Source organism: Oncorhynchus clarkii, chromosome 16 (assembly GCF_045791955.1).
Source record: "Oncorhynchus clarkii lewisi isolate Uvic-CL-2024 chromosome 16, UVic_Ocla_1.0, whole genome shotgun sequence".
Lineage (NCBI taxonomy): Eukaryota > Metazoa > Chordata > Actinopteri > Salmoniformes > Salmonidae > Oncorhynchus > Oncorhynchus clarkii.
The window spans coordinates 23,242,581-23,265,261 of NC_092162.1; the positions used below are offsets into that span (position 1 = coordinate 23,242,581).

Below are 22,681 nucleotides of genomic sequence, written 5' to 3' on the forward strand. Positions count from 1 at the left end.
GTGTACCTGTGGATGTATTTCAAGGCCTACCTTCAAACTCAGTGCCTCTTTGCTTGACATCATGGGAAAATCAAAAGAAATCAGCCAAGACCTCAGAAAATAATTGTAGACACAAACAAGTCACAAACAAGATTCATCCTTGGGAGCAATTTCCAAACGTCAAGAGGTAACACGTTCATCTGTACAAACAATAGTGCGCAAGTATAAACAACATGGGACCACGCAGCCGTCATACCGCTCAGGAAGGAGACGCTTTCTGTCTCCTAGAGATGCATGCACGTTGGTGCCAAAAGTGAAAATCAATCCCAGAACAACAGCAAAGGACCTTGTGAAGATGCTGGAGGAAACGGGTACAAAAGTATCTATATCCACGGTAAAAACGAGTCCTATATCGACATAACCTGAAAGGCCGCTCAGCAAGGAAGAAGCCACTGCTCCAAAACCGCCATTGTTGTGACCATCGTTATGTAAGGAGGAAAAAGGGGAGGCTTGCAAGCCGAAGAACATCATCCCAACCGTGAAGCACGGGGTTGGCAGCATCATGTTGTGGGGGTGCTTTGCTGCAGGAGGGACTGGTGCACTTCACAAATTAGATGGCGTCATGAGGTAGGAAACTTATGTGGATATATTGAAGCAACATCACAAGACAACATTACTATGACAACATCTACTATTATTCTGACATTTCACATTCTTAAAACAAAGTGGTGATCCTAACTGACCTAAGACGGGGAATTTTTACTAGGATTAAATGTCAGGAATTGTGAAAAACTGAGTTTAAATGTATTTGGCTAAGGTGTATGTAAACACTGAGTATACCAAGCATTAGGAACACCTTCCTAATATTGAGTTGCACCCACCCCCCACCCCTTTATGTCCGCAGAACAGCCTCAATTCGCCAGGGCATGTTGACACCAATGCTTCCCACAGTTGTGTCAAGTTGACTGGATGTTCTTTGGCTGGTGGACCATTCTTGATACACACGGGAAACTGTTGAGCGTGAAAAACACAGCAGTGTTGCAGTTCTTCACACAAACTGTTGCGCCTGGCTCCTACTACCAGGGGCGCAACTTTGGTTTTAGAAGTGGGGGGGACACAACCTGGTGGGGGGTCTGGGTATCTTAAGCTAATTTCCTGCATTTCTACACAATCTAATATGACCCATGGCCCTTCGAACCGTCTCTATTTAGAACAACATAAAGTACACAAAAATGCCCAGTCAACAAGTAAGAGATCATTTTAAAATATGTTTTAGCGATTGATAAGACTGAACTAGATCAATGATAATTCAATAATATTTTGTTGCACCTTCAACCAATAGCCTAACAAATGAACAACTCTTACAAATGACTTAAAGACTTTTGATTGTCTTTATCTTTCTCAAATCTTAACCAGACTAAATATTCATTATTGGTTTCAGGTGTGTTAGGCAAAGGCCAGAGTGACAACGACAGTACGGCAGACCCCCAGGGCCAGGACTGAGCAGCCCAGGAGCTAGGGATTTCCTAAATAGGAACTGTATCTCCCCTGGTGTGGGCATGTTTTCAATACAGACTCCTTTTGCTGTACTGTATTCCATATAAGACATCACAACCTTATGAAAGTTGCACAGTATACACTTAATCTTATAATATATCAAATCTAGTGACACATACCTTGACATTTATTTAATCTATTGTGGGAGGATTAGAAGAAATGGCAATGCATTTCTTTACCACTTTACATATTAGGTTACAGTTTATTCTGATAAGTCTCCACTATCAACTTTTCCAAGCAAACAAAAACAGGGAGAAGGAAGAATCTGCAGACATGCTAAGATAGAAGAACATACTCTTTGTTAGAATTCAGCTAGCCTTCACAAGACCATAACATATGCAAATATGTCCCTGTTTTTGTTTTACACCTCCAGCAGAATAATTACATTTCTGTGTGCATGATATTCAGTTTCACTGGCATATAGTATGTTCTATGGATGGTCTTAAACTGCAGAAATTTATGTCTGAGATTATATGAACATGAATGGGCATTCTAACATATCTGTATCCATTCATCATCGTCAATAGCGTCTCCTAGGTTTTGTGTCGGGCAAAGCCTCTATCAACCCTTGATACAGTTTGGAAATCGACTTAAGGTTTATCAGACTTCCTTAAAAAAGTTTAAATCTTTAAAGCTTCTTGCTTGTCCTATAATTGTCAGAATATTGTTCTTCAATCGTTTGGTCGCTGATTTCATCGTTTCATTCAGGTCTAGTGTGATTGAGGCAAAAATAATAGCTACATTTAGGGAGCTAGCTAGAATTAGCCAACATTTGGATAGCTCTACTTTCTAATGATACAATGGTGCATCATCCAATTGACTGAAACAGGACAAAACAAAGGCAATAAAACATTTCCATACATTTCCAACAGCTGGTAGATACTGTAACATAGATGCTGGGAGATGAGAAGAAGGTAGTAAGTTTAATATAACACATAACATGGACTGGTACAACATAAAAGTAGGGTCTAGACATGAAAACAGAAACAATACTGCATGGGGAAAGAACCTAAAGGAGTGCCAGATAAAGGGGAGGTAATGAGTGAGGTAATGGAGTCCAGGTGTGCTTAATGATGAAGCACAGGTTCACGTAATGATGAAAGCCAGGTGTGCGTAATGATGGTTCCCAGGACCAGTGGTCAGTAAACCGGCGACGTCAAACGCCGGAGGGGAGGAGCAGGAGTAGATGTGACAGATGCTGCTACCTGACAGATAGCTAGAGGCTAGCTAGAGCTGAACTGGCTGTGGTAGCTGCTAGCTAGCTAACTAGCTGCTAGGTCTTCATTCACTTCAGTCGAGAGGGGATGAAACATTAGCTAACATAGAATGTCAGTTACACTACTAGCTCAGCACTGGGAATAAACATTTATTTTTCTGTCAAAAAACAGTTATCTTGCCAGCTAGATCAGTCAACTAAGGAGAAGCCAGTTTCTGCTCTCAATTTCAGAATGTGGGGGGCCGTCCCCCATCCCAAGGGAAAGTTGTGCCCCTGCCTAATACCATACCCTTGTTCAAAGGCACTTAAATATTTTGTCTTGCCCATTCACATACACAATCAATGTCTCAATTATTTAACCTGTCTCCTCCACTTCATCTACACTGATTGAAGTGGATTTAACAAGTGACATAAATAAGGTATCATAGCTTTCACCTGGATTCACCTGGTCAGTCTATGTCATGGAAAGAGCATGTGTTTTTAATGTTTTGTGTACTCTACATGACCAAAAGTATGTGCACACATGCTTGTCGAACATCTCATTCCAAAATCATGGGCATTAATATGGAGTTGGTTCCCCCCTTTGCTGCTATACCACTCTTCTGGGAATGCTTTCCAGTAGATGTTGGAACAGTTCATCCACACAGATCTCGACAAACCATTTCTGTATGGACCTCGCTTTGTGCACAGGGGCATTGTCATGCTGAAACAGGAAAGGACCTTTCCCAAACCGTTGCCACAAAGTTGGAAGCACAGAATCATCTAGAATGTCTTGTATGCTGTAGCGTTATTTGCCTTCACTGAAACTAAGGGCCCTAACCCAAACCATTACAAAAAACAGCCCCAGACCATTATTGTGGAATCATGTAGTAACCAAAGAAGTGTGAAACAAATCTAAATATATTTAATATTTGAGATTCTTCAAAGTAGCCACCCTTGATGACAGCTTTGCACAGTCTTGGCATTCTCTCGACCAGCTTCACCTGGAATGCTTCTCCAACAGTCTTGAAGGAGTTCCCACATATGCTGAGAACTTGTTGGCTGCTTTTCCTTCACTCTGCGGTCCAACTCATCCCAAACCACCTCAATTGGGTTCATCTGATACAGCACTCCATCACTCTCCTTCTTGGTCAAATAGTCATTACACAGCCAGTAGGTGTGTTTTGGGTCATTGTCCTGTTGAAAAACAAATGATAGTCCCACCAAACGCAAATCAGATGGGATGGGGTATCGCTGCAGAATGCTGTGGTAGCCATGCTGGTTTAGTGTGCCTTGAATTCTAAATAAATCACTGACAGTGTTACCAGCAAAGCACCCCCACACCATCACACCTCTATGCTTCAAGGTGGGAACCACATATGCGGAGATCGGTTGGAAGCAGAAATCTCAAATTTGAACTAATCAGACAAAAGAACAGATTTCCACCGGTCTAATATCCATTGATCATGTTTCTTGGCCCAAGCAAATCTTTTCTTCTTATTGGTGTCCTTTAGTAGTGGTTTCCTTGCAGCAATTCGACCATGAAGGCCTGATTCACACAGTCTCCTGTGAACAGTTGATGCTGAGATGTGTCTGTTACTTGAACTCTGAAGCATTTATTTGCTCTGCAATTTCTGAGTCTGGTAACTCTAATGAACATTTTCTCCCCAGCAGGTGTAACGCTTGGTCTTCCTTTCCTGTATCTGTCCTCATGAGAGCAAGTTTCATCATAGCGCTTGATGGTTTTTGCGACTGTACTTGAAGAAACTTTCAAAGTTCTTGAAATGTTCCACATTGACTGACCTTCATGTCTTAATTAAAGTAATGATCGACAGTTTTTTCTCTTTGCTTATTTGAGCTGTTCTGGCCATCATATGGACTTCGTATTTTACCAAATAGGCTATCGTCTGTATACCAACCCTACCTTGTCACAGCACAACTGATTGGCTCAAACGCATTAAGGAGGTAAGAAATTCCACAAATTAACTTTTAACAAGGTACACCTGTTAATTGAAATGCATTCCAGGTGACTACCTCATGAAGCTGGTTGAGAGAATGCCAAGAGTGTGCAAGCTGTCCTCAAGGCAAAGGGTGGCTACTTTGAAGAATCTCAAATATAAAATATATATTTTTAACACTTTTTTTTTATTACTACATGATTCCATATGTGTTATTTCATAGTTTTGATGTCTTCACTACTATTCTACAATGTAGAAAATAGTAAAAACAAAGAAACCCCCTGGAATGAGTAGGTGTGTCCAAGACTGGTACTGTATATACAGTGCCTTCGGAAAGTATTCAGATCCCTTGACTTTTCCCACATTTTGTTACGCTATAGCCTTATTCTAAAATGGATTAAATAAATACAAATCCTCAGCAATCTACACACAATACCCCGTAATGACAAAGGGAAAAGAGGTTGGTTGAGATGTTTGCAAATGTATTAAAAACAAAAAACCTTATTAACATAAGTATTCAGACTCTTTGCTATGAGACATGAAATTGAGCGAGGTGCATCCTGTTTCCATTGATCATCCTTGGGATGTTTTTGCAATTTGATTGGAGTCCCCCTGTGGTAAATTAAATTGATTGGACATGATTTGGAAACGCACACCCATCTATATAAGGTTCCACAGTTGACAGTGCATGTCAGAGCAAAAACCATGCCATGAGGTTGAAGGAATTGTCCGTAGAGCTCCAAGACAGGATTGTGTCAAGGCATTGAAGGTCCCCAAAGAACACATTGGTCTCAAGTTTGAAACCACCAAGACTCCTCCTAGAGCTGGCCGCCTGGCCAAAATGAGAAATCGGGGAGAAGGGCCTTGGTCAGGGAGGTGACCAAGAACCCATGGTCACTCTGACAGAGCTCTAGAGTTGATGAACAACCATCTCTGCAGCACTCCACCAATCTGGCCTTTATGGTAGAGTGGCCAGACGGAATCCACTCCTCAGTAAAAGGCACATGACAGCCCGCTTGGGGTTTGCCAAAAGGAACCTAAAGCTGCTCATGAGTAACAAGATTCTCTGGTCTGATGAAACCAAGATTGAACTTTGAATACCAAGTGTCACGACTGGAGTAAACCTGGCACCGTCTATACGGTGAAGCATGCTGGAGGCAGCATCATGCTGTGGGGATGTTTTTCAGTGACAGAGACTGAGAGACAAGTCAGGATCGAGGCAAAGTACAGAGAGATCCTTGATTAAAACCTGCTCCAGAGTGCTCAGGACCTCTGACTGGGGGGCGAAGGTTCACCTTCCAACAGGACAACAACCTTAAGCACACAGACAAGACAACACAGGAGTGGCTTCGGGACAAGTGGCTCAGCCAAAGCCCGGACTTGAACCCAAATGAACATCTCTGGAAAGACCTGAATTAGCTGTGCAGCAACGCTCCCCATCCAACTTGACAGAGCTTGAGAGGATCTGCAGAGAAGAATGGGAGAAACTCCCCAAATACAGGTGTGCTAAGCTTGTAGCGTCATATCTAACAAGACTCGAGGCTGTAATAGCTGCCAAAGATGCTTCAACAAAGTACTGAGTGAAGGGTCTGAATACTTATGTGAATGTGATACAGTGGGGCAAAAAAGTATTTAGTCAGCCACCAATTGTGCAAGTTCTCCCACTTAAAAAGATGAGAGGCCTGTAATTTTCATCATAGGTACACTTCAACTATGACAGACAAAATGAGAAGGAAAAAAAATCCAGAAAATCACATTGTAGGATTTTTAATGAATTTATTTGCAAATTATTGTGAAAAATAAGTATTTGGTCAATAACAAAAGTTTATCTCAATACTTTGTTATATACCCTTTGTTGGCAATGACAGAGGTGAAACGTTTTCTGTAAGTCTTCACAAGGTTTTCACACACTGTTGCTGGTATTTTGGCCCATTCCTCCATGCAGATCTCCTCTAGAGCAGTGATGTTTTGGGGCTGTTGCTGGGCAACACGGACTTTCAACTCCCTCCAAAGATTTTCTATGGGGTTGAGATCTGGAGACTGGCTAGGCCACTTAACTATTTATTTATTTATTGTTTCACCTTTCTCATTTGCAACTGCGACCTGGCCAAGATAAAGCGTAGCAATTCGACACATACAACAACACAGAGTTACACATGGAATAAACAAAACATACAGTCAATAATACAGTAGAACAAAAGAAAACAAAAAGTCTATATACAGTGAGTGCAAATTAGGTAAGTTAAGGAAATACATAGGCCATGGTGGCGAAGTAATTACAATATAGCAATTAAACACTGGAATGGTAGATCGACAGAAGATTAATGTGCAGGTAGAGATACTGGGGTGCAAAGGAGCAAAATAAATAAATACCAGTATGGGGATGAGGTAGGTAGATAGATGGGCTGTTTACAGATAGGCTAAGTACAGGTGCAGTGATCTGTAAACTGCTCTGACAGCTGGTGCTTAAAGCTAGTGAGGGAGATGTGAGTCTCCAGCTTCAGAGATTTTTGCAATTCGTTCCAGTCATGGGCAGCAGAGAACTGGACGGAAAGACGACCAAAGGAGGAATTGGCTTTGGGGGTGACCAGTGAGATATACCTGCTGGAGCGCGTGCTACGAGTGGGTGCTGCTATGGTGACCAGTGAGCTGAGATAAGGCGGGGCTTTACCTAGCAGAGACTTGTAGATAACCTGTAGCCAGTGGGTTTGGCGGCGAGTAATCAATTAGTCTAAAGAAGGCCAGTTTTATTGCTTCTTTAATCAGAACAACACTTTTCAGCTGTGCTAACATAATTGCAAAAGGGTTTACTAATGATCAATTAGCCTTTTAAAATGATAAACTTGGATTAGCTAACACAACGTGCCATTGGAATACATGAATGATGGTTGCTGATAATGGGCCTCAGTACGCCTATGTAGATATTCCATAACAAAATCCACCGTTTCCAGCTACAATAGTCAATTTACAACATTAACAAAGGCTACACTGTATTTCTGATCAACTTGATGTTATTTTAATGGACAAAAAAAAAGTGTTTTTCTTTCAAAAACAAGGACATTTCTAAGTGACTCCAAACTTTTGAACGGTAGTGTATATCATTATCCCTCCCCCCTTTCATTTCTTCCCTGTTAGCAGTTGGTCGTGCTGTGAATAGCTCACTATTTGTAGCACCAGTCCAGGAAGGCAGGAAGGAAGGAACACCTGTGTGTGAGAGAAGAGAGAACAGGCTGTTGAAGGATTGACGCTGTAACTTCAGAGAAAGTGTGGGATAACTGCAAAGCATCTCAGTGCCCTAAAATACACCACGATTACCCCCAATTCCTATATTTAGGCTGTTTGTTCAGAGGAGTTGGGAAGAACTATCTATCTCAATTCGTCTTTCTGTGGGTTTTAAGGAGGCAAGGAATCGATTGTGTCAGTGTTGGCTAACCCTCCTCCTGGAGAATTACTGTGTGTTCAGGGTTTTGTTCCAGAACTACTCTATAAAACACCTGATTCAGCTAAGTATTTCTCATTTCTGTCCTCTCGTTGCCTCTTCCACTCTCTTTTTATATCTCCCTATGGGGTTGGGAGTGTGTAATTCTAGTCCCCCCTGGTTTATATAATCTACTGTAACCCAGTTTCCAATGAGTCCACCAGTCTTGACCTGCTTTTTATGTGAGCAGGTTGTTGTGGAGTGTTCAAGAGGGAGATGATGAAGCAACAATGTGGAGTTGGTCGTTGTACATCCGGCTAATGTGGTAAAATCTAACAGTAACCATGCTGTTATTTCAACTGGTTATTTCAGCTGATTGGATCTTTACTCTGTGCTGAATTCTGCTCGAGAGAAAGTCTGTCTTTCTGTGTTACAAGCGACATATAAACCCGGGTCGCTCATGAGAGAAACCAACGGGCTGACACTGATTTAGAAGTCACAGGAAGGGCTTCCTCATCAAGAGACGATGATCTGTCTGTGTCATGGTTTGTTTTTCTCAGCTCAAAGCATGCTGGGGGATATACGCGTTAGGGTTGCCCGGGTAAAGATTGATGAAGTACAAAGATCAGCTGTTGCTACAGGGAGATTTAGCAACACTTGGTGCCCGCAGCGGGCTTTTTCGCCTCTCATCAACACTAGGACGTGCTCTGTTGGCTGTCGGAAGGATGGATTGACCCAACCCCGGTGATGTAATGTGAGCCAAATTAAAAAAGAAGTCCCAGCGTTCGCTGACGTCCCTGACTCATTCGCTAAAAAAAACATTAAATCAGCTTGGCTTTTCCTTGGATTTGCCTCAGTGCCATTCAGCTTCTTAATTGAAGTGGGGGAAACATCCCAGAAGTCGAAACAAGTGGGAAATAACACATGGTCATTGTAACTGTAAAGTGTCCCTCTTTTCTTCTTCCCTTTATATTGCACATTTTCACAATCGAGAGGAGCCTGTCATTATGAGTCAAGAGGTGATGGTTTGGGGACAATTCCGACATTTACAACGCACGCACGCACCAAGGTTGGGGTCAATTCTGAATGGAGTTGCGAAGTGCCCTTTAATTTCAATTGAATTCTTGAATTTGAATTGACCACACCTCACAGGAAACAGAATTTTAATTAAAGGTAGAACTTCTATTCAATGAAAATGACATGGGTAATGGCTATTCAAATGGCTATTATGCACTGTATGTAGACACATCCCTATACAAATGTAGATGTTGACATCATGTATAACCATGTATATGTATAACATATGGTTGAAATATTACATTTTTTAAACTCATTTGCCTAAAATTATAAATATTATTGTATAATTTTGTAGGTTGTCTATAATAATTCAAATTTCACTTACATATTAGAAGAAAAAAAAAATCCCAGAATGCATTAGATCAAATCAAAGACTCCAGAATGGAAGAGAACAATCTAACATCTCATCACAAAAAAATGTTTGACAGCTGAGTTATAATTAAGTTCATTTTGGAAATGGTATCTGTATATACTGTACGTTTTTTGTAAAATATATGTCAAAGGAATGACTTTATTTCACATCTGTTGAATTTCTTTGAATTGTTTTGAATGAAATTATATTCAAAGTCTGCTTCCTCTGAGGTGTGTCCAATGCAAATTTTAATTCTTGGGTTGAATTGAATTTAAATGAAGAAATTCCTAATTGATCCCAAATTTGACACACACACACCACACACACACACACACACACACACACACACACACACACACACACACACACACACACACACACACACACACACACACACGGTCTTGTATAACTAACCTTGTGGGGACACACAATTCAGTCCCATTCAAAATCCTATTTTACCTAATCCTAAAACTAACCTTAGCTCCTAACCCTAACCTAATTATAACCCTAACACTAGTTCTAAGCTTAACCCTAAACCCCCTAGAAATAGCATTGACCTTGTGGGGACTAGCAAAATGTTTGTTTCGTTTACTATTCCCCACACATACAAAATTAGGAATGTTATAATTACTCCATTCTCCTCCTCTCCCTCCTTTTTTGTGTGACCACAATTCCCTCGCTCCCCCAATTATTTCCCCACGTAAGGGCTATCCATCCCGAGGAGCCTCATTAAGAAGATTACACAGCAGCACAACGGTGCTCGCTGCCTCCCGGACACATACCAGGGAAATTACATTTCATACTTAATTACCCAGGCTGACCCCCCCCCACCCCCCCCCCCCCCCCCCCCCCCCAAACAAAAAAAAAACAATACGCACATATTCCAGAAAGAAACAAATAAATGAAATTATACGAAATATCTGAACAAGCAATGAAGTCATTGAACACTGGTCACTATAATAATGTATACATACTGTTTTACCCACTTTATATGTATACACTGTTCTAGTCATGTTTCATCCTATATAACTACTGCTGTACACACCTTTTCCATTTATATACCGTCAATACTGTCTACACACACACGAGATATATATATATATATATATATATTATACTGTATAAATTGAATACATTATTATAGTGACCAGTGTTCAATGACTTTATGTACATAGGGCAAGAGGTCTCAACGGTGCAGAGTATAGTAGGCCAGCTAGTGATGACTGTTTAACAGTCGGATGGCCTGGAGATAGAAGCATTTCTCGGTCCCAGCTTGGATGCACCTGTACTGTCTCCGCCTTCTAGATGATAGTGAGGTGAACAGGCTGTGGGTTGGGTGGCTGGAGTCCTTGATCCATTTAGCCTTTTCTGTTTCCCTTCACCCCTCTTTCATTTATGTCTAAAGTAATAGCTTTACTTAATGTCTCCTCAACATTGTTATGGCTATAACGTCCAATAGTCAGATCTGCGCTGTCATTATGCCAACCCCGGATGGACACTCTGATTCGCCATGGTATTATAATATATCTCACCCATGATTAGCTTTCTCAATCAAAAATTCTAACGAGGGGGGAATGAATAAGTGCTATTTCAAATTTTTATGGCGAAGTTCAGTCGAATCGGCACTTCTCTCATTTGTCTTTAATGAGACGAGATGAGAAAAGTTGAGAAATACACTTGGGCGAGAAATAGCTGATGACTTTTGGATGGGGGGATGTTGAAGGAAGAGTTGAAATCATGCATGTCATTCTGATGCTCAGTGTGGCGTAGTTGGTCGTTTCCCCTTCATCGTCGCCTCACTTCCTCCCTCACAGGAAGTCATCTTGATCGGAGGACCTGGCTTTTTGATAGGGCACTGATGGACAAATGTGATACCTTTTGCATTCATGATGTGTAGCAGAAAAAATGAGAAACGGAGGAACTTGAGAAACTGGCCCAAGTGGGTGACTGTTTTGGTCAAGAGCTTATTCAGCACCTCACTTCACACACAATCCCATTCATCCTTTAATCATTCTACCAACACATCTCTCTCTCCCGCTCTCTCGCTCTCTCTCCCCCTCAGAACATGTTTGAGAAGCCCTCGTCCCTCCCGGAGTATAAGGTAGCGGCGGTCCAGAAGTCCCGCTTCATCCTGCTTCACTACAGCGTATCCAAGGCATTATGGGACTGGATGATCCTCCTTGCCACCTTCTATGTGGCGGTCACCGTGCCCTACAACGTCTGCTTCACGCCTTACGACGAGCTGGACACGGCCGCCCGCGCCACCATCGTCAGCGACATCGCCGTGGAGATGCTCTTCATCCTGGGTGAGGAGATGGGCGGAGTAAGGGAATAGGAGGTAGGAGGTATGTTGTAGGATGTAGGAAGTAAGGAATATGAAATGGGACGTGCCATCATTGTTAACGACATTGTTGAGGAAATGCTCTTCCATCCTGGGTGAGGGAGTAAGGAAGTAAGGGAGAAAACGAAAGGAAAGGTATAGGAGATGGGAAGGTTGTAGGAGATAAGGAATAGGACATTGGATGCTTCTCCATCAAAAACCACACTGTCATGGAGATGTTCTTATGAAATAAGGGGATAAGGTGAAAGGATAGGAGGAGATAGGAGGTAAGTTGTAGGAGATAAGGGATAGGAAATAGGAGCTGAAAGCAGCCACCTGCTCCACCAACATCAACGACATCACCATGGAGATACTCTATAGGCGGTAGGATATCTGGGATCTAGGGAATAGGAGGCAAGAGATTGGAAATAATCACGTCAGGATTTGGCTTAATTATGGTTTGCTGTTCTCTTAGTCTTAACTGTATTAACTGTTATGTCCAGTATATTCATCTGATCCAGTGTTTCTCCTGTAGTAGATACATTTCCAAGATAGAGAGTATGTGTCCTGGTCAGACTAAGACCTTGGTTCAAATACATTCTTATTTAAGTATTTGTATTTTAAATACTTATTTTCTCTGTATTTAATTAATTTCAAATTAATTGGCTGGATTACTTCTATTTGAAGTTTTTTTTAAAAGTATTTTCAAATGATTTCCTATAAATAATATTTGAAACTATTTTCAGCAATTGTTTCCAAGTATATTTCAAATACCATAGGACCAAACAGACCTGGGTTCAAATGCATGGAATATTGAAATATGCGTATTTGGAAATACCCCTGTCTCTGTATTTTAGTATTTTCAAATACATACCAATACTTTCCAAGTGTATTTCCAATATTCAACTATTTTTAAGAAAAATATCCAAATACTTACTTTGAAATGAATGTGAAATGAATTGAAATTACTTGAGTAGTATTTGAACCCAGGTCGGATGCTGGTCCTGAACAACTTGGGTGTGCAGTCTTTTGCTCCAGCCAGAAACGACAACACCTCTTGGTGAGATATACGTTGAATTAGGTGCTGTCGTGCAGGGCTTGAGCAAAAGCATGCACAGGGTTTTCCCCAAGGGTTGGGTGACCACTATGCTACCATGACTGAAACATTCCTGTGACCACTAAGCAAACATTTATCTATCTTGGAACCTCATCACTTATTTCATACCCACTCCATTCACAGACATCATCCTGAACTTCCGAACATCCTTTGTGAGCACGTCGGGTCAGGTGGTGTACGAGGCACGCTCCATTTGCATCCACTACGCCACCACCTGGTTCTTTGTCGACCTGGTGGCTGCACTGCCCTTTGACCTGCTCTATGCCTTCAACATCACCGTGGTGGGTATATGAGGTCGTATATTCACGTACACGATACTGTACCTATACACATACAAATTCACTTCAAAGAATAAAAAAATGGCCTGGATAAATTCTAATTATTTGGTTGGAGGCAAGTGAATCTCAGCAAGTGTAATTTATAATACCTTTGGTAAGTTGAAGGTGCCTACAGGGCAGTGGTGATTTTAGCATGTAAATCTTGGTGGGGTAAACTCCCCCAATTTTTTTTTAGATGCATGCCAGCAAAGACACTACACAACACTAAACAATACAGTAATTGCACTATAACGGCGTGGTGGTGCCCACAAACCGTGCCCACATACTGGCCTACATAAAGCTGTCTCAACAGCAGAGCTTTCTTTCCAGCACAATGGAGTGAATCCTTCTACACCTGGCTATCAGCGGAGCCTTGTCTGGCAGCGAAACAGTTCATTCAGCTTCGTATACTGCCTTTTTCAAAAACATAGCTGATATGGCTGACTTGCTTAAACAAATGTGGTTGCTACTGATAATTGAGATGTACAAACTATGGCATAAGGGAACGATGAGCAGAGAAGAGGCATTCCGTAATTTCGATGAAGACATTAATGAGCGAGCGTGGTGTAAGACGGACGTAGTCAATATAACTGTGTTCAGCACTTTTGAAATGTACAGCAACAGAATGCAGAACATGGGCTGCTCTTACAGTATTTTCCCTGTACACTAAGTCAGAACCGTAGGATAAATAAAGGGGGCATATAAGCAGACAATGAAACCTCTTACAACATTAGATTATGAGATTTCTCATAAACAGGTTATAGGCTACATATGCAGCACCACCGAGTCAGAACAGTAACGTTAGGCGAAATTAAGAGGTGAAAATAGACCAAATCATTAGGGTGAGGCACATGGGCTACTATCAGCTTACTACACAACATACACTTAGTATTACTTTCTTAGCTACAGTATACATATCTCCCTGGCATATTACATAATTTATGCAGCAGCATACAATACATTTTTGGATTCACCTTGGCTTGTGATGTGCTCACTGAAGGTGGCGCGGCAGTCCTTTGTGGGCAATTTTTTAAATCAAACTTTGTCATCAAAGTCTGGCATTCTCTGGATTTATAGTGGGAACTCAGAGAAAAAAAATACACAGCCACTCCATTGAATAGCAGGCTACTGGTTGCTTTGCAATGCTTGCAGTTAGCCACTGATTCCTTCTAAACGACTCATTGTTGAATTTGCGATTTTCAACTTGTTGTGTAATCTTTATGTTCAATGGCCGGTGAGCACCGATAGTATATACACAGCTATTCTGAGTGATCACCTTCAACCTATGGTGAATAATTTTCTACCCTAATGGGAGTGGTCTCCTCCAAGATGACAATGTCCCCATCCACAGGGCATGAGTGGTCACTCAATGGTTTGATGAGCATGAAAACGATGCAAACCATATGCCATGGCCGTCTCAGTCACCAGACATCAACCCAATTGAACACTTATGGGAGATTCTGGAGAGGCGTCTGAGACGGCGTTTTCCATCAACAAAACACAGAATTATGGAATTTCCCATGGAAGAATGGTGTCGCATCCCTCAAATAGAGTTCCAGACACTTGTAGAAGCTATTCCAAGGCTCATTGGAGCTGTTCTGGCAGCTCGTTTTCATAGTTTCCACATTTTGTTGTCATGAATGTTGCCTTAAATGTAAAAAATAAATTTAATTCGGATTTCATTTCAATTATCTTCAACCTACTCCACACCAAGTGAATGTGGAAAACAATTCTAATTAAAACAATTTAAATTACTTTTTAATTTCAATGGTCTACACAACCTACTCCACTCTCTCAAAATTAGTAAAAAAAAAAAAAAAGAAGAAAAATCTGTTCTTATCTTTGTCCTCTCTGTCCTCTTGGTCCCAGACCTCCCTGGTCCACCTGCTGAAGACGGTTCGCTTACTGCGGCTGTTGAGGCTTCTCCAGAAGCTGGACCGTTACTCCCAGTACAGTGCCATGGTGCTCACCCTGCTCATGTCCATGTTTGCCCTGCTGGCCCACTGGATGGCCTGCATCTGGTACATCATCGGACGCAAGGAGATGGAGAACAACGACCCTGACACCTGGGACATAGGTGAGTCTGGCTGGCTGAGTGAGGAAGGTGAGGGCCGAGTGGGTGGGTGGGTGAGATGGGTGACACTCACAAATACCAGGGCCTGGGGTGTACAGACATATTCACTTGTGTGCATGCACGCAATGCGCACCCACACATTGATCATTCTCATCGATAGATGCACCAGATTTAAGTCTCCAACCCCATATGTGTGTGTGTACGTGTAGGCATGCGTAAGTGTGTGTCCACGTGTGTGAACAAGTGTGTGTCAAAGGAAAGCAATACTGGGCCTTATTTATCCCTGGAGGACACAACCTCATTCCACCAGCTCCCTTAAGTCCATGCCAGCTTCCTGACTCTTGGTGTGCCCTGGCAGGGGTGGCAACCAGCGAGTGCCTTGCCAACGCCCCCATCACTCTAAGTCTTTGATGACAGACCACCGGAACAGTGACATAGGCAGTGTACCGCAACAGAAGATGTTCACGCTTGCTCTGTAACGATACAAACAGCATTTATTTTACATTATTAGAGTAGAAGTGTCTCCTCTTGCGCATCCAGAACATTGCTCTTAGAGGCATGATCCATCCCCAAGAAATAAAAATCATGAAACTCCTATCAATATCTTGTAAACCTATGTTCAGTGGTTAAAATAAAAATGCTCCCCGTGATTTAACTTCTAAGTGGTCCGTATGTGAAATCCGGAACTTGTGTCGGAAAGGGTCATACTACATGGTTCTCGTCACTGGCGATAGGGGATAACACACTATCACATTACATAACGCTTTTATAACAATTACCTGCACTCCAGATCGCCAAATCAGCCAATAGATGGTATGGGCATACTTGTCTAGAACACATCCATCCGTTTATATCGTCATGACAAAGTAGATATTTCACTTAGATGTGCTCAATTTAAAAATGGTACCAAATTATTCAACTCAGCTTCTCCCTCAAGTACAATCTCACACTGTGCCCTGTGTCTTTGGGAAATGTGGGAAAGGGCCATTGTTGCATACTCTGCACTCGCTCTGACACGTTGAACTCAGTGAGATATACTCTTAAATTGATAGTGTAGTTTGTTTAGGCAATTTTACAGCTCGCTAGATACTCCACATGCTGATTGTGTGTAGCTAAGTTTGCTAGCTAACTAGCTAGCCAGCCAAGAGAGAGAGCATTGCATTGTGGGTTTTGTAGTCGACCTGAGCTGCAACAGATTTCCACAACAATTGGTTTTATTAAGTCGACAAAATGAAATATTTGTTCACAAAAATAACGTTTTCTTTCTCCCCAACCCAGTTTTCTTCCAGCACGACTTGTCTGAATTCTCAATGTTGATTCATATATATCTCTTTTTTTTTAAACCCTAAGTTATACAAGTAAGCGTGGCTTGGAGTTATATGAATGCTGACCTTCAGACCTGGTCTCACCCCTACACCCCCTACCCTCCAGGTTGGCTCCATGAGCTGGGCAAGCGTTTGGAGACTCCATACGCCAACAGCACACTGGGCGGACCCTCAGTACGCAGCTCCTATATCGCTGCCCTCTACTTCACCCTCAGTAGCCTCACCAGCGTGGGCTTCGGCAATGTGTGTGCCAACACTGACGCTGAGAAGATCTTCTCTATCTGCACTATGCTCATAGGGGGTGAGTGTGGCACCCTGGTTTGGCGCTGCCACCCGGGCAAGCGGGCATGCCAGGTCCAGGCCCAAAGTTTGGAGGCAGTTTGGCGTCTTTTCATTTGTAAGTTGCACTGTGGTTATGGGGATTTAAAATGTGTGCCTTGTTCCTCTGCATCTCCTCTCCTTTCCTCTCCTCTTCTCTTCTGTTCTCTCCCCCCAGCCCTGATGCATGCGGTGGTATTTGGTAACGTGACGGCCATCATCCAGCGGATGTACTCGCGGCGCTCCCTCTACCACACGCGCATGAAGGACTTGAAGGACTTCATCAGGGTTCACCGTCTTCCCCAGCAGCTCAAACAGCGAATGCTGGAGTACTTCCAGACCACCTGGTCCGTTAACAATGGCATCGATGCCAACGAGGTAAGGTCATACGACCATAATGCGACCACAATACAACAACAACATAAAACACACTGATCCAGCTCAGATTTATGCTATCTTATTGCATTTTGTATTTATTATGGATCCCCATTAGCTCATGCCAAGGCAGCAGCTACACTTCCTGGGGTGCAGCAAAAATGAAGACAGTAATATACATTATAATATATATATTTTTTACATTAAAATACATTTTACAACTTTAAGTGTGTGCTCTCCAGCCACTACTCTATTACAACACACTATATGGTAGCCACATTGATAAGTTGACATGGTCCTTTTTACATTGGTCAAGTGCTCTCTCTCTATTTTTCTCTCTTTCCTGCTGGCTTTCCCTCTCTCTCCCTCACCGCTCCCTCTCTCTATCTCTCTCTCTTCCTCTTTCTCTCCGTTCCAGCTCTTGCACGACTTCCCAGACGAGCTGCGGGCCGACATCGCCATGCACCTGAACAAGGACATCCTGCAGCTGCCCGTGTTCGAGGGGGCCAGCCGTGGCTGTCTGCGCTCGCTCTCCCTCCACATCAAGACCTCGTTCTGCGCCCCTGGCGAGTACTTGATCCGGCAGGGCGACGCGCTCCACGCTAACTACTTTGTCTGCTCGGGTTCCCTGGAGGTGCTCAAGGACAGCATGGTGCTGGCCATCCTAGGTTAGTATAGGGGTCAAAGGTCATTGTCATCTGTAGGTCACATGTGGGACCGAAGAGAGAGGGTGAAGTTCCCCTTAGGTACAGATCTAGGATCAGCTTCCCTTCCCCCAATTCAAACCTTAACCATTAGTGGGGAAAATGCTAAACTGACCAAAGATCAGTGTCTAGGGGCAACTTCACCCTACTCTGAAGAGAGACTAGTTGGGATGGAATATGATAAACATTTGATGGGCTTGATAGGACTTTCACCACCTTGCTTATACCAGAGTTCCCTTAACCTCTCCTCGAGTACCCAGATCCACTCAATTGATCTATTATTCTTTTAGCACAGCCGATTTGACTGGTTAACTGCTCATCAAGTCCTTTATTAGTTGAATAACGTGTGCTTGTACTGGATTTGTTCAAAAAAGTAGAACTGGCTGGAGGAACTAAAACTGGCTGGGGGTACTAGAACTGGCAGGGGGTACTAGAATTGGCTGGGGGTACTAGAGGAGATTTCCACAAGTACCTATGGGGTAGAGGCTAGGGGGTTTCTGGACAGGGCCAATGATTTCTCAGCAGCACCAACACGTGCCATACTGTATGTCGCTGACTGGTTGGTTACAGGGAAGGGGGATCTGATTGGCTCCGACCTGCCGGGGACGGATCACGTGATCAAGACTAATGCGGACGTGAAGGCGCTGACCTACTGCGACCTGCAGTACATCAGTGTGCGGGCTCTAAGGGAGGTGCTGGAGTTCTACCCGGAGTACGCCAGCCTGTTCACTGCAGATATCCTCCACAACCTCACATACAACCTGAGAGAAGGCAGCGAGGCAGAGGTGAGACACACTCCACTGCAACCTCTACCAAAACTCTAAAAACATTTGAATGAAATAAGTTGATGCTATACTCATTTAAAATCGCAAATATACAACATTTTTAGAGTAGAATAAAGCAAACCATTACATAGGCTGTTTTTACACTAAAATGCCTCATGTCATTGTCACTCTCCTTGATGTTCCTTCTGCACAATTGATCAATCCTCTCTTGACCAATCAAACTCGGTGACTTTATTGTCATGGCAATTCTATTTGTCAGTGCTACTGTTACGCATATCCTAGCACCGCTCTACACATAACAGAGTGGGATAAACTTGTCCCATCAGGTTTGTGGTTTTCGCCCCTAATGGATAAGGTTAAGGGTTGGGAAGAGAAGCTGGTCCTAGATCTGTGCATAAGGACATGTTCTACCCACAGCAGTCATTACCCCAGAACAAGTGACAGTTGCTTAATTCACACAAAGCAACAACAACAAAAATGTTATTTAGTGTGTGATTACTTTGGAAAGGCTGTAAACAGAGGAAAGTCTGGTGCTTTACTTGAAGGTGACCTACGTAAGGACTTCATAACACATTCATAACCCATACATGCCACCTTCATAAACTGTTCATAAGAATTTCAGAAATGCTTTATATTTTTAGTATGTCTTGCAGTTGTTAACAGGAGTATTTACTAAATGTGTCTGTACAACATAAATGCAGTAGGTTTGAGTTATGACTGCTGGCATCAGCTCACAGACTCCCCTCAACCTCTTCCAAACAATAGAAGGGAATGGAGTTTTGTAAACCCCTTGTGGTTTGACAACATGGCGAATCAAATGACAGACGTGAAGAAATAGCTACTAGCTAAGCTTTCATCAGTCAAAGGCGTGTAATTTTTTTACAAAGCCTTTGTATCGCCGCCTTGTCATCTTTTGGATTATTTGAGCGTTTTTTTTTTCTAGTCACGTTGCCAGCATTTCATCTCATTTCCTTTCATGTCTTCAGAAACGAGATTTGAGCGACGCTGATATTACATTTGTTCAAGCGTTCGGTTTGGATTCAAATTTATTCTTTATGTGGGTTTTTTTCGGGGGGGGCGGGGGGGCAATTTGAGCATGGCGCACAAGAAGAAATGAAATGAAGGCATTTGGTTGAAATGAAATGATATTTGTTTCCCATTCATTTGGCAGCCTTGCACTGTCTGTCTTCAAACTGTGCGTCGAATTGCGGGCCCGCAAAGTGGTTTGTAATCAGGTTTTGGGTCTGAGCAATGCTCTAGTTCCCTCTCACCATCTGTTCGAAGTGGGCTCTGGCACGAGGCCAGGGGTGCAGGCTTCAACCTCGCACAGGCTGAAGGAGAACTCAGGGCTGAAAATCTGGATAACACTTTAACGAAGGGAATCATGCTTATTACAATGTCCTTTACAATGCCTTATAATAGTACTACACTGACCATAAGAGTCCATAATATACTCATAAGCAGTTATAAAAACTCTGTTATAGATACTTAACTTCCACAGTGGTAGCCAGGCCCCTATCCACTGTCCACACACACAAACACTCACAGACAATAGCCCCTATCACTTGCTCATAGCACTTTTTTTGACATACACACGGCATGCGCAGAGACACACACACACACACGCACACACGCACACACACACGCACACACACACGCACACACACACACACGCACGCACACACACACACACGCACGCACACAGGCACACACAGCCTACAGAGAGTCACCACACTCTCTTTTGAGTTAAGAGACAACAATATTTGATTGAACTTGCTCTAAATCTATTTGCTCTGTGGGCCACTGGCAGGACTTGAAATGCACAAGTTTACCCATTAATTGATAACAATTAATGTCAGTAATGACATTCCCATTAGCTTCAGGGAGGCTGTCTCCCTTTGGAAAACTTTTCCCCCAGTGTGAAAGATGAGCCCTTTTTTTCCCAGTAATAGCTCACCTATATTATATACATTGTTCAATATTGTTACCAAAGACTCGATGTTGTCACTGAAAAAAATCTAAGAAAGGAAGCCTGTTTATTGCATTTATTTTTATTGGCAGTAAGGGAGATACTTGTATTTTCTCTAAGGAGGCTTACTGTCACTATCCTGAGCTCCCTGTGCCGTGTGTTATGATCAAAGAGAAAGCAAGGATTATGCTGGTGTGTATTGTACATACAAGAAACCGTACTGTCAGAGAGAAAACATGTATTCACAATATGTGAAGATAGGCTTCGACAAAATTGAAGTTTCACCGTGTAAAGTTCATAGTTGAAGCCCGTAGTTGCGATGCATTGCTGGCAATTTCCCTCCATGGCAGCAGAGAGAAGAATTCTCTCTGGAATCCAGCTGCCATCCAATGCAGGACCAATTAACAGATTCAGTCTGCGTGGCAAAGATGCCATCCCTAGCAACATTTAGATAACGATCAAAGAAATAACATGGGGGGGCTTAGGAAACAGGTTCATGTGAGTTTATAAGAAATAATATATCCCCAAAAGGAGGATTCGGAAAAGTGGACTACCTGAATGCATAAAGTATGTATTAAAGTGCGTGTGTGCAAATCGATAAAAATGTCAGACTATTAAAAAATCTAATTTGTCTTCCTTATTTACAATCATTCCTCTTGTATTACTCTTTTCGCAGGGCCTGACAAGGTTCTCAAGGTCGCCCAGGCTTCCACACGTGAGTGCTGTCCATGCAACTTCAATAATATTCCCTCCATGTAGTCTAACTGACCATTCTTTTCCCCATTCCACTCGCCAAAGTTCCCCATTCCACATAAACCTGCCTGTCACATGCCATTTCAAATGCACCCTTACTAGTTCATCCCACGACAGTTGAAGTCGCAAGTTTACATACACTTAGGTTGGAGTCATTAAAACTCGTTTTTCAACCACTCCACAAATTTCTTGTTAACAAACTATGGTTTTGGCAAGTCGGTTAGGACATCTACTTTGTGCATGACACAAGTCATTTTTCCAACAATTGTTTAGAGAAAGATTATTTCACTTGTAATTCACTGTATCACAATTCCAGTGGGTCAGAAGTTTACATACACTAAGTTGACTGTGCCTTTAAACAGCTTGGAAAATTCCAGAAAATTATGTCATGGCTTTAGAAGCTTCTGATAGGCTAATTGACATAATTTGAGTCAATTGGAGGTGTACCTGTGGATGTATTTCAAGGCCTAACTCAGTGCCTCTTTGCTTGACATCATGGGAAAATCAAAAGAAATCAGCCAAAACCTCTGGTTCATCCTTGGGAGCAGTTTCCAAACGCCTGAAGGTATCATATTCATCTGTACAAACAATAGTGCGCAAGTATAAACACCATGGGACCATGCAGCCGTCAAACCGCGCAGGAAGATGAACCTACTTTTGTGCGAAAAGTGCAAATCAATCCCAGAACAACAGCAAAGGACCTTCTGAAGATGCTGGGGGAAACAGGTACAAAATTATCTATATCCACAGTAAAATGAGTCCTATATCGACATAACCTGAAAGGCCGCTCAGCAAGGAAGAAGCCAGTGCTTCAAAACCGCCATAAAAAAGCCAGACTACAGTTTGCAACTGCACATGGGGACAAAGATCGTACTTTTTGGAGAAATGTCCTCTGGTCTGATGAAACAAAAATAGAACTGTTTGGCCATAATCATCATCGTTATGTTTGGAGGAAAAAGGGGAAGCATGCAAGCCGAAGAACACCATCCCAACCATGAAACACGGGGGTGGCAGCATCATGTTGTGGGGGTGCTTTGCTGCAGGAGGGATTGGTGCGCTTCACAAAACAGATGGCATCATGAGATAGG

General features: G+C 42.5%; 2 protein-coding genes across 2 annotated transcripts in view; one reads left to right on the forward strand and one right to left on the reverse strand.

The window, feature by feature from the left end:
• The window catches only part of LOC139368217 (potassium voltage-gated channel, subfamily H (eag-related), member 4b), a 64,969-nt gene that overhangs the window by 28,870 nt on the left and 13,418 nt on the right, over positions 1-22,681 (forward strand). The window contains exons 5-12 of the mRNA XM_071106875.1: positions 11,599-11,842; positions 13,097-13,254; positions 15,160-15,367; positions 16,796-16,990; positions 17,186-17,385; positions 17,801-18,050; positions 18,657-18,871; positions 21,517-21,555. Coding sequence (XP_070962976.1) covers positions 11,599-11,842; positions 13,097-13,254; positions 15,160-15,367; positions 16,796-16,990; positions 17,186-17,385; positions 17,801-18,050; positions 18,657-18,871; positions 21,517-21,555 — 1,509 coding nt within the window. The remainder of the gene's footprint in view (positions 1-11,598; positions 11,843-13,096; positions 13,255-15,159; positions 15,368-16,795; positions 16,991-17,185; positions 17,386-17,800; positions 18,051-18,656; positions 18,872-21,516; positions 21,556-22,681) is intronic.
• LOC139368216 (TERF1-interacting nuclear factor 2-like) overlaps positions 6,451-22,681 on the reverse strand; it is a 65,993-nt gene continuing 49,762 nt past the window's right edge. The window contains exon 8 of the mRNA XM_071106872.1: positions 6,451-7,893. Within this exon, the coding sequence (XP_070962973.1) occupies positions 7,706-7,893 (188 nt within the window). The 3' untranslated portion in view covers positions 6,451-7,705. The remainder of the gene's footprint in view (positions 7,894-22,681) is intronic.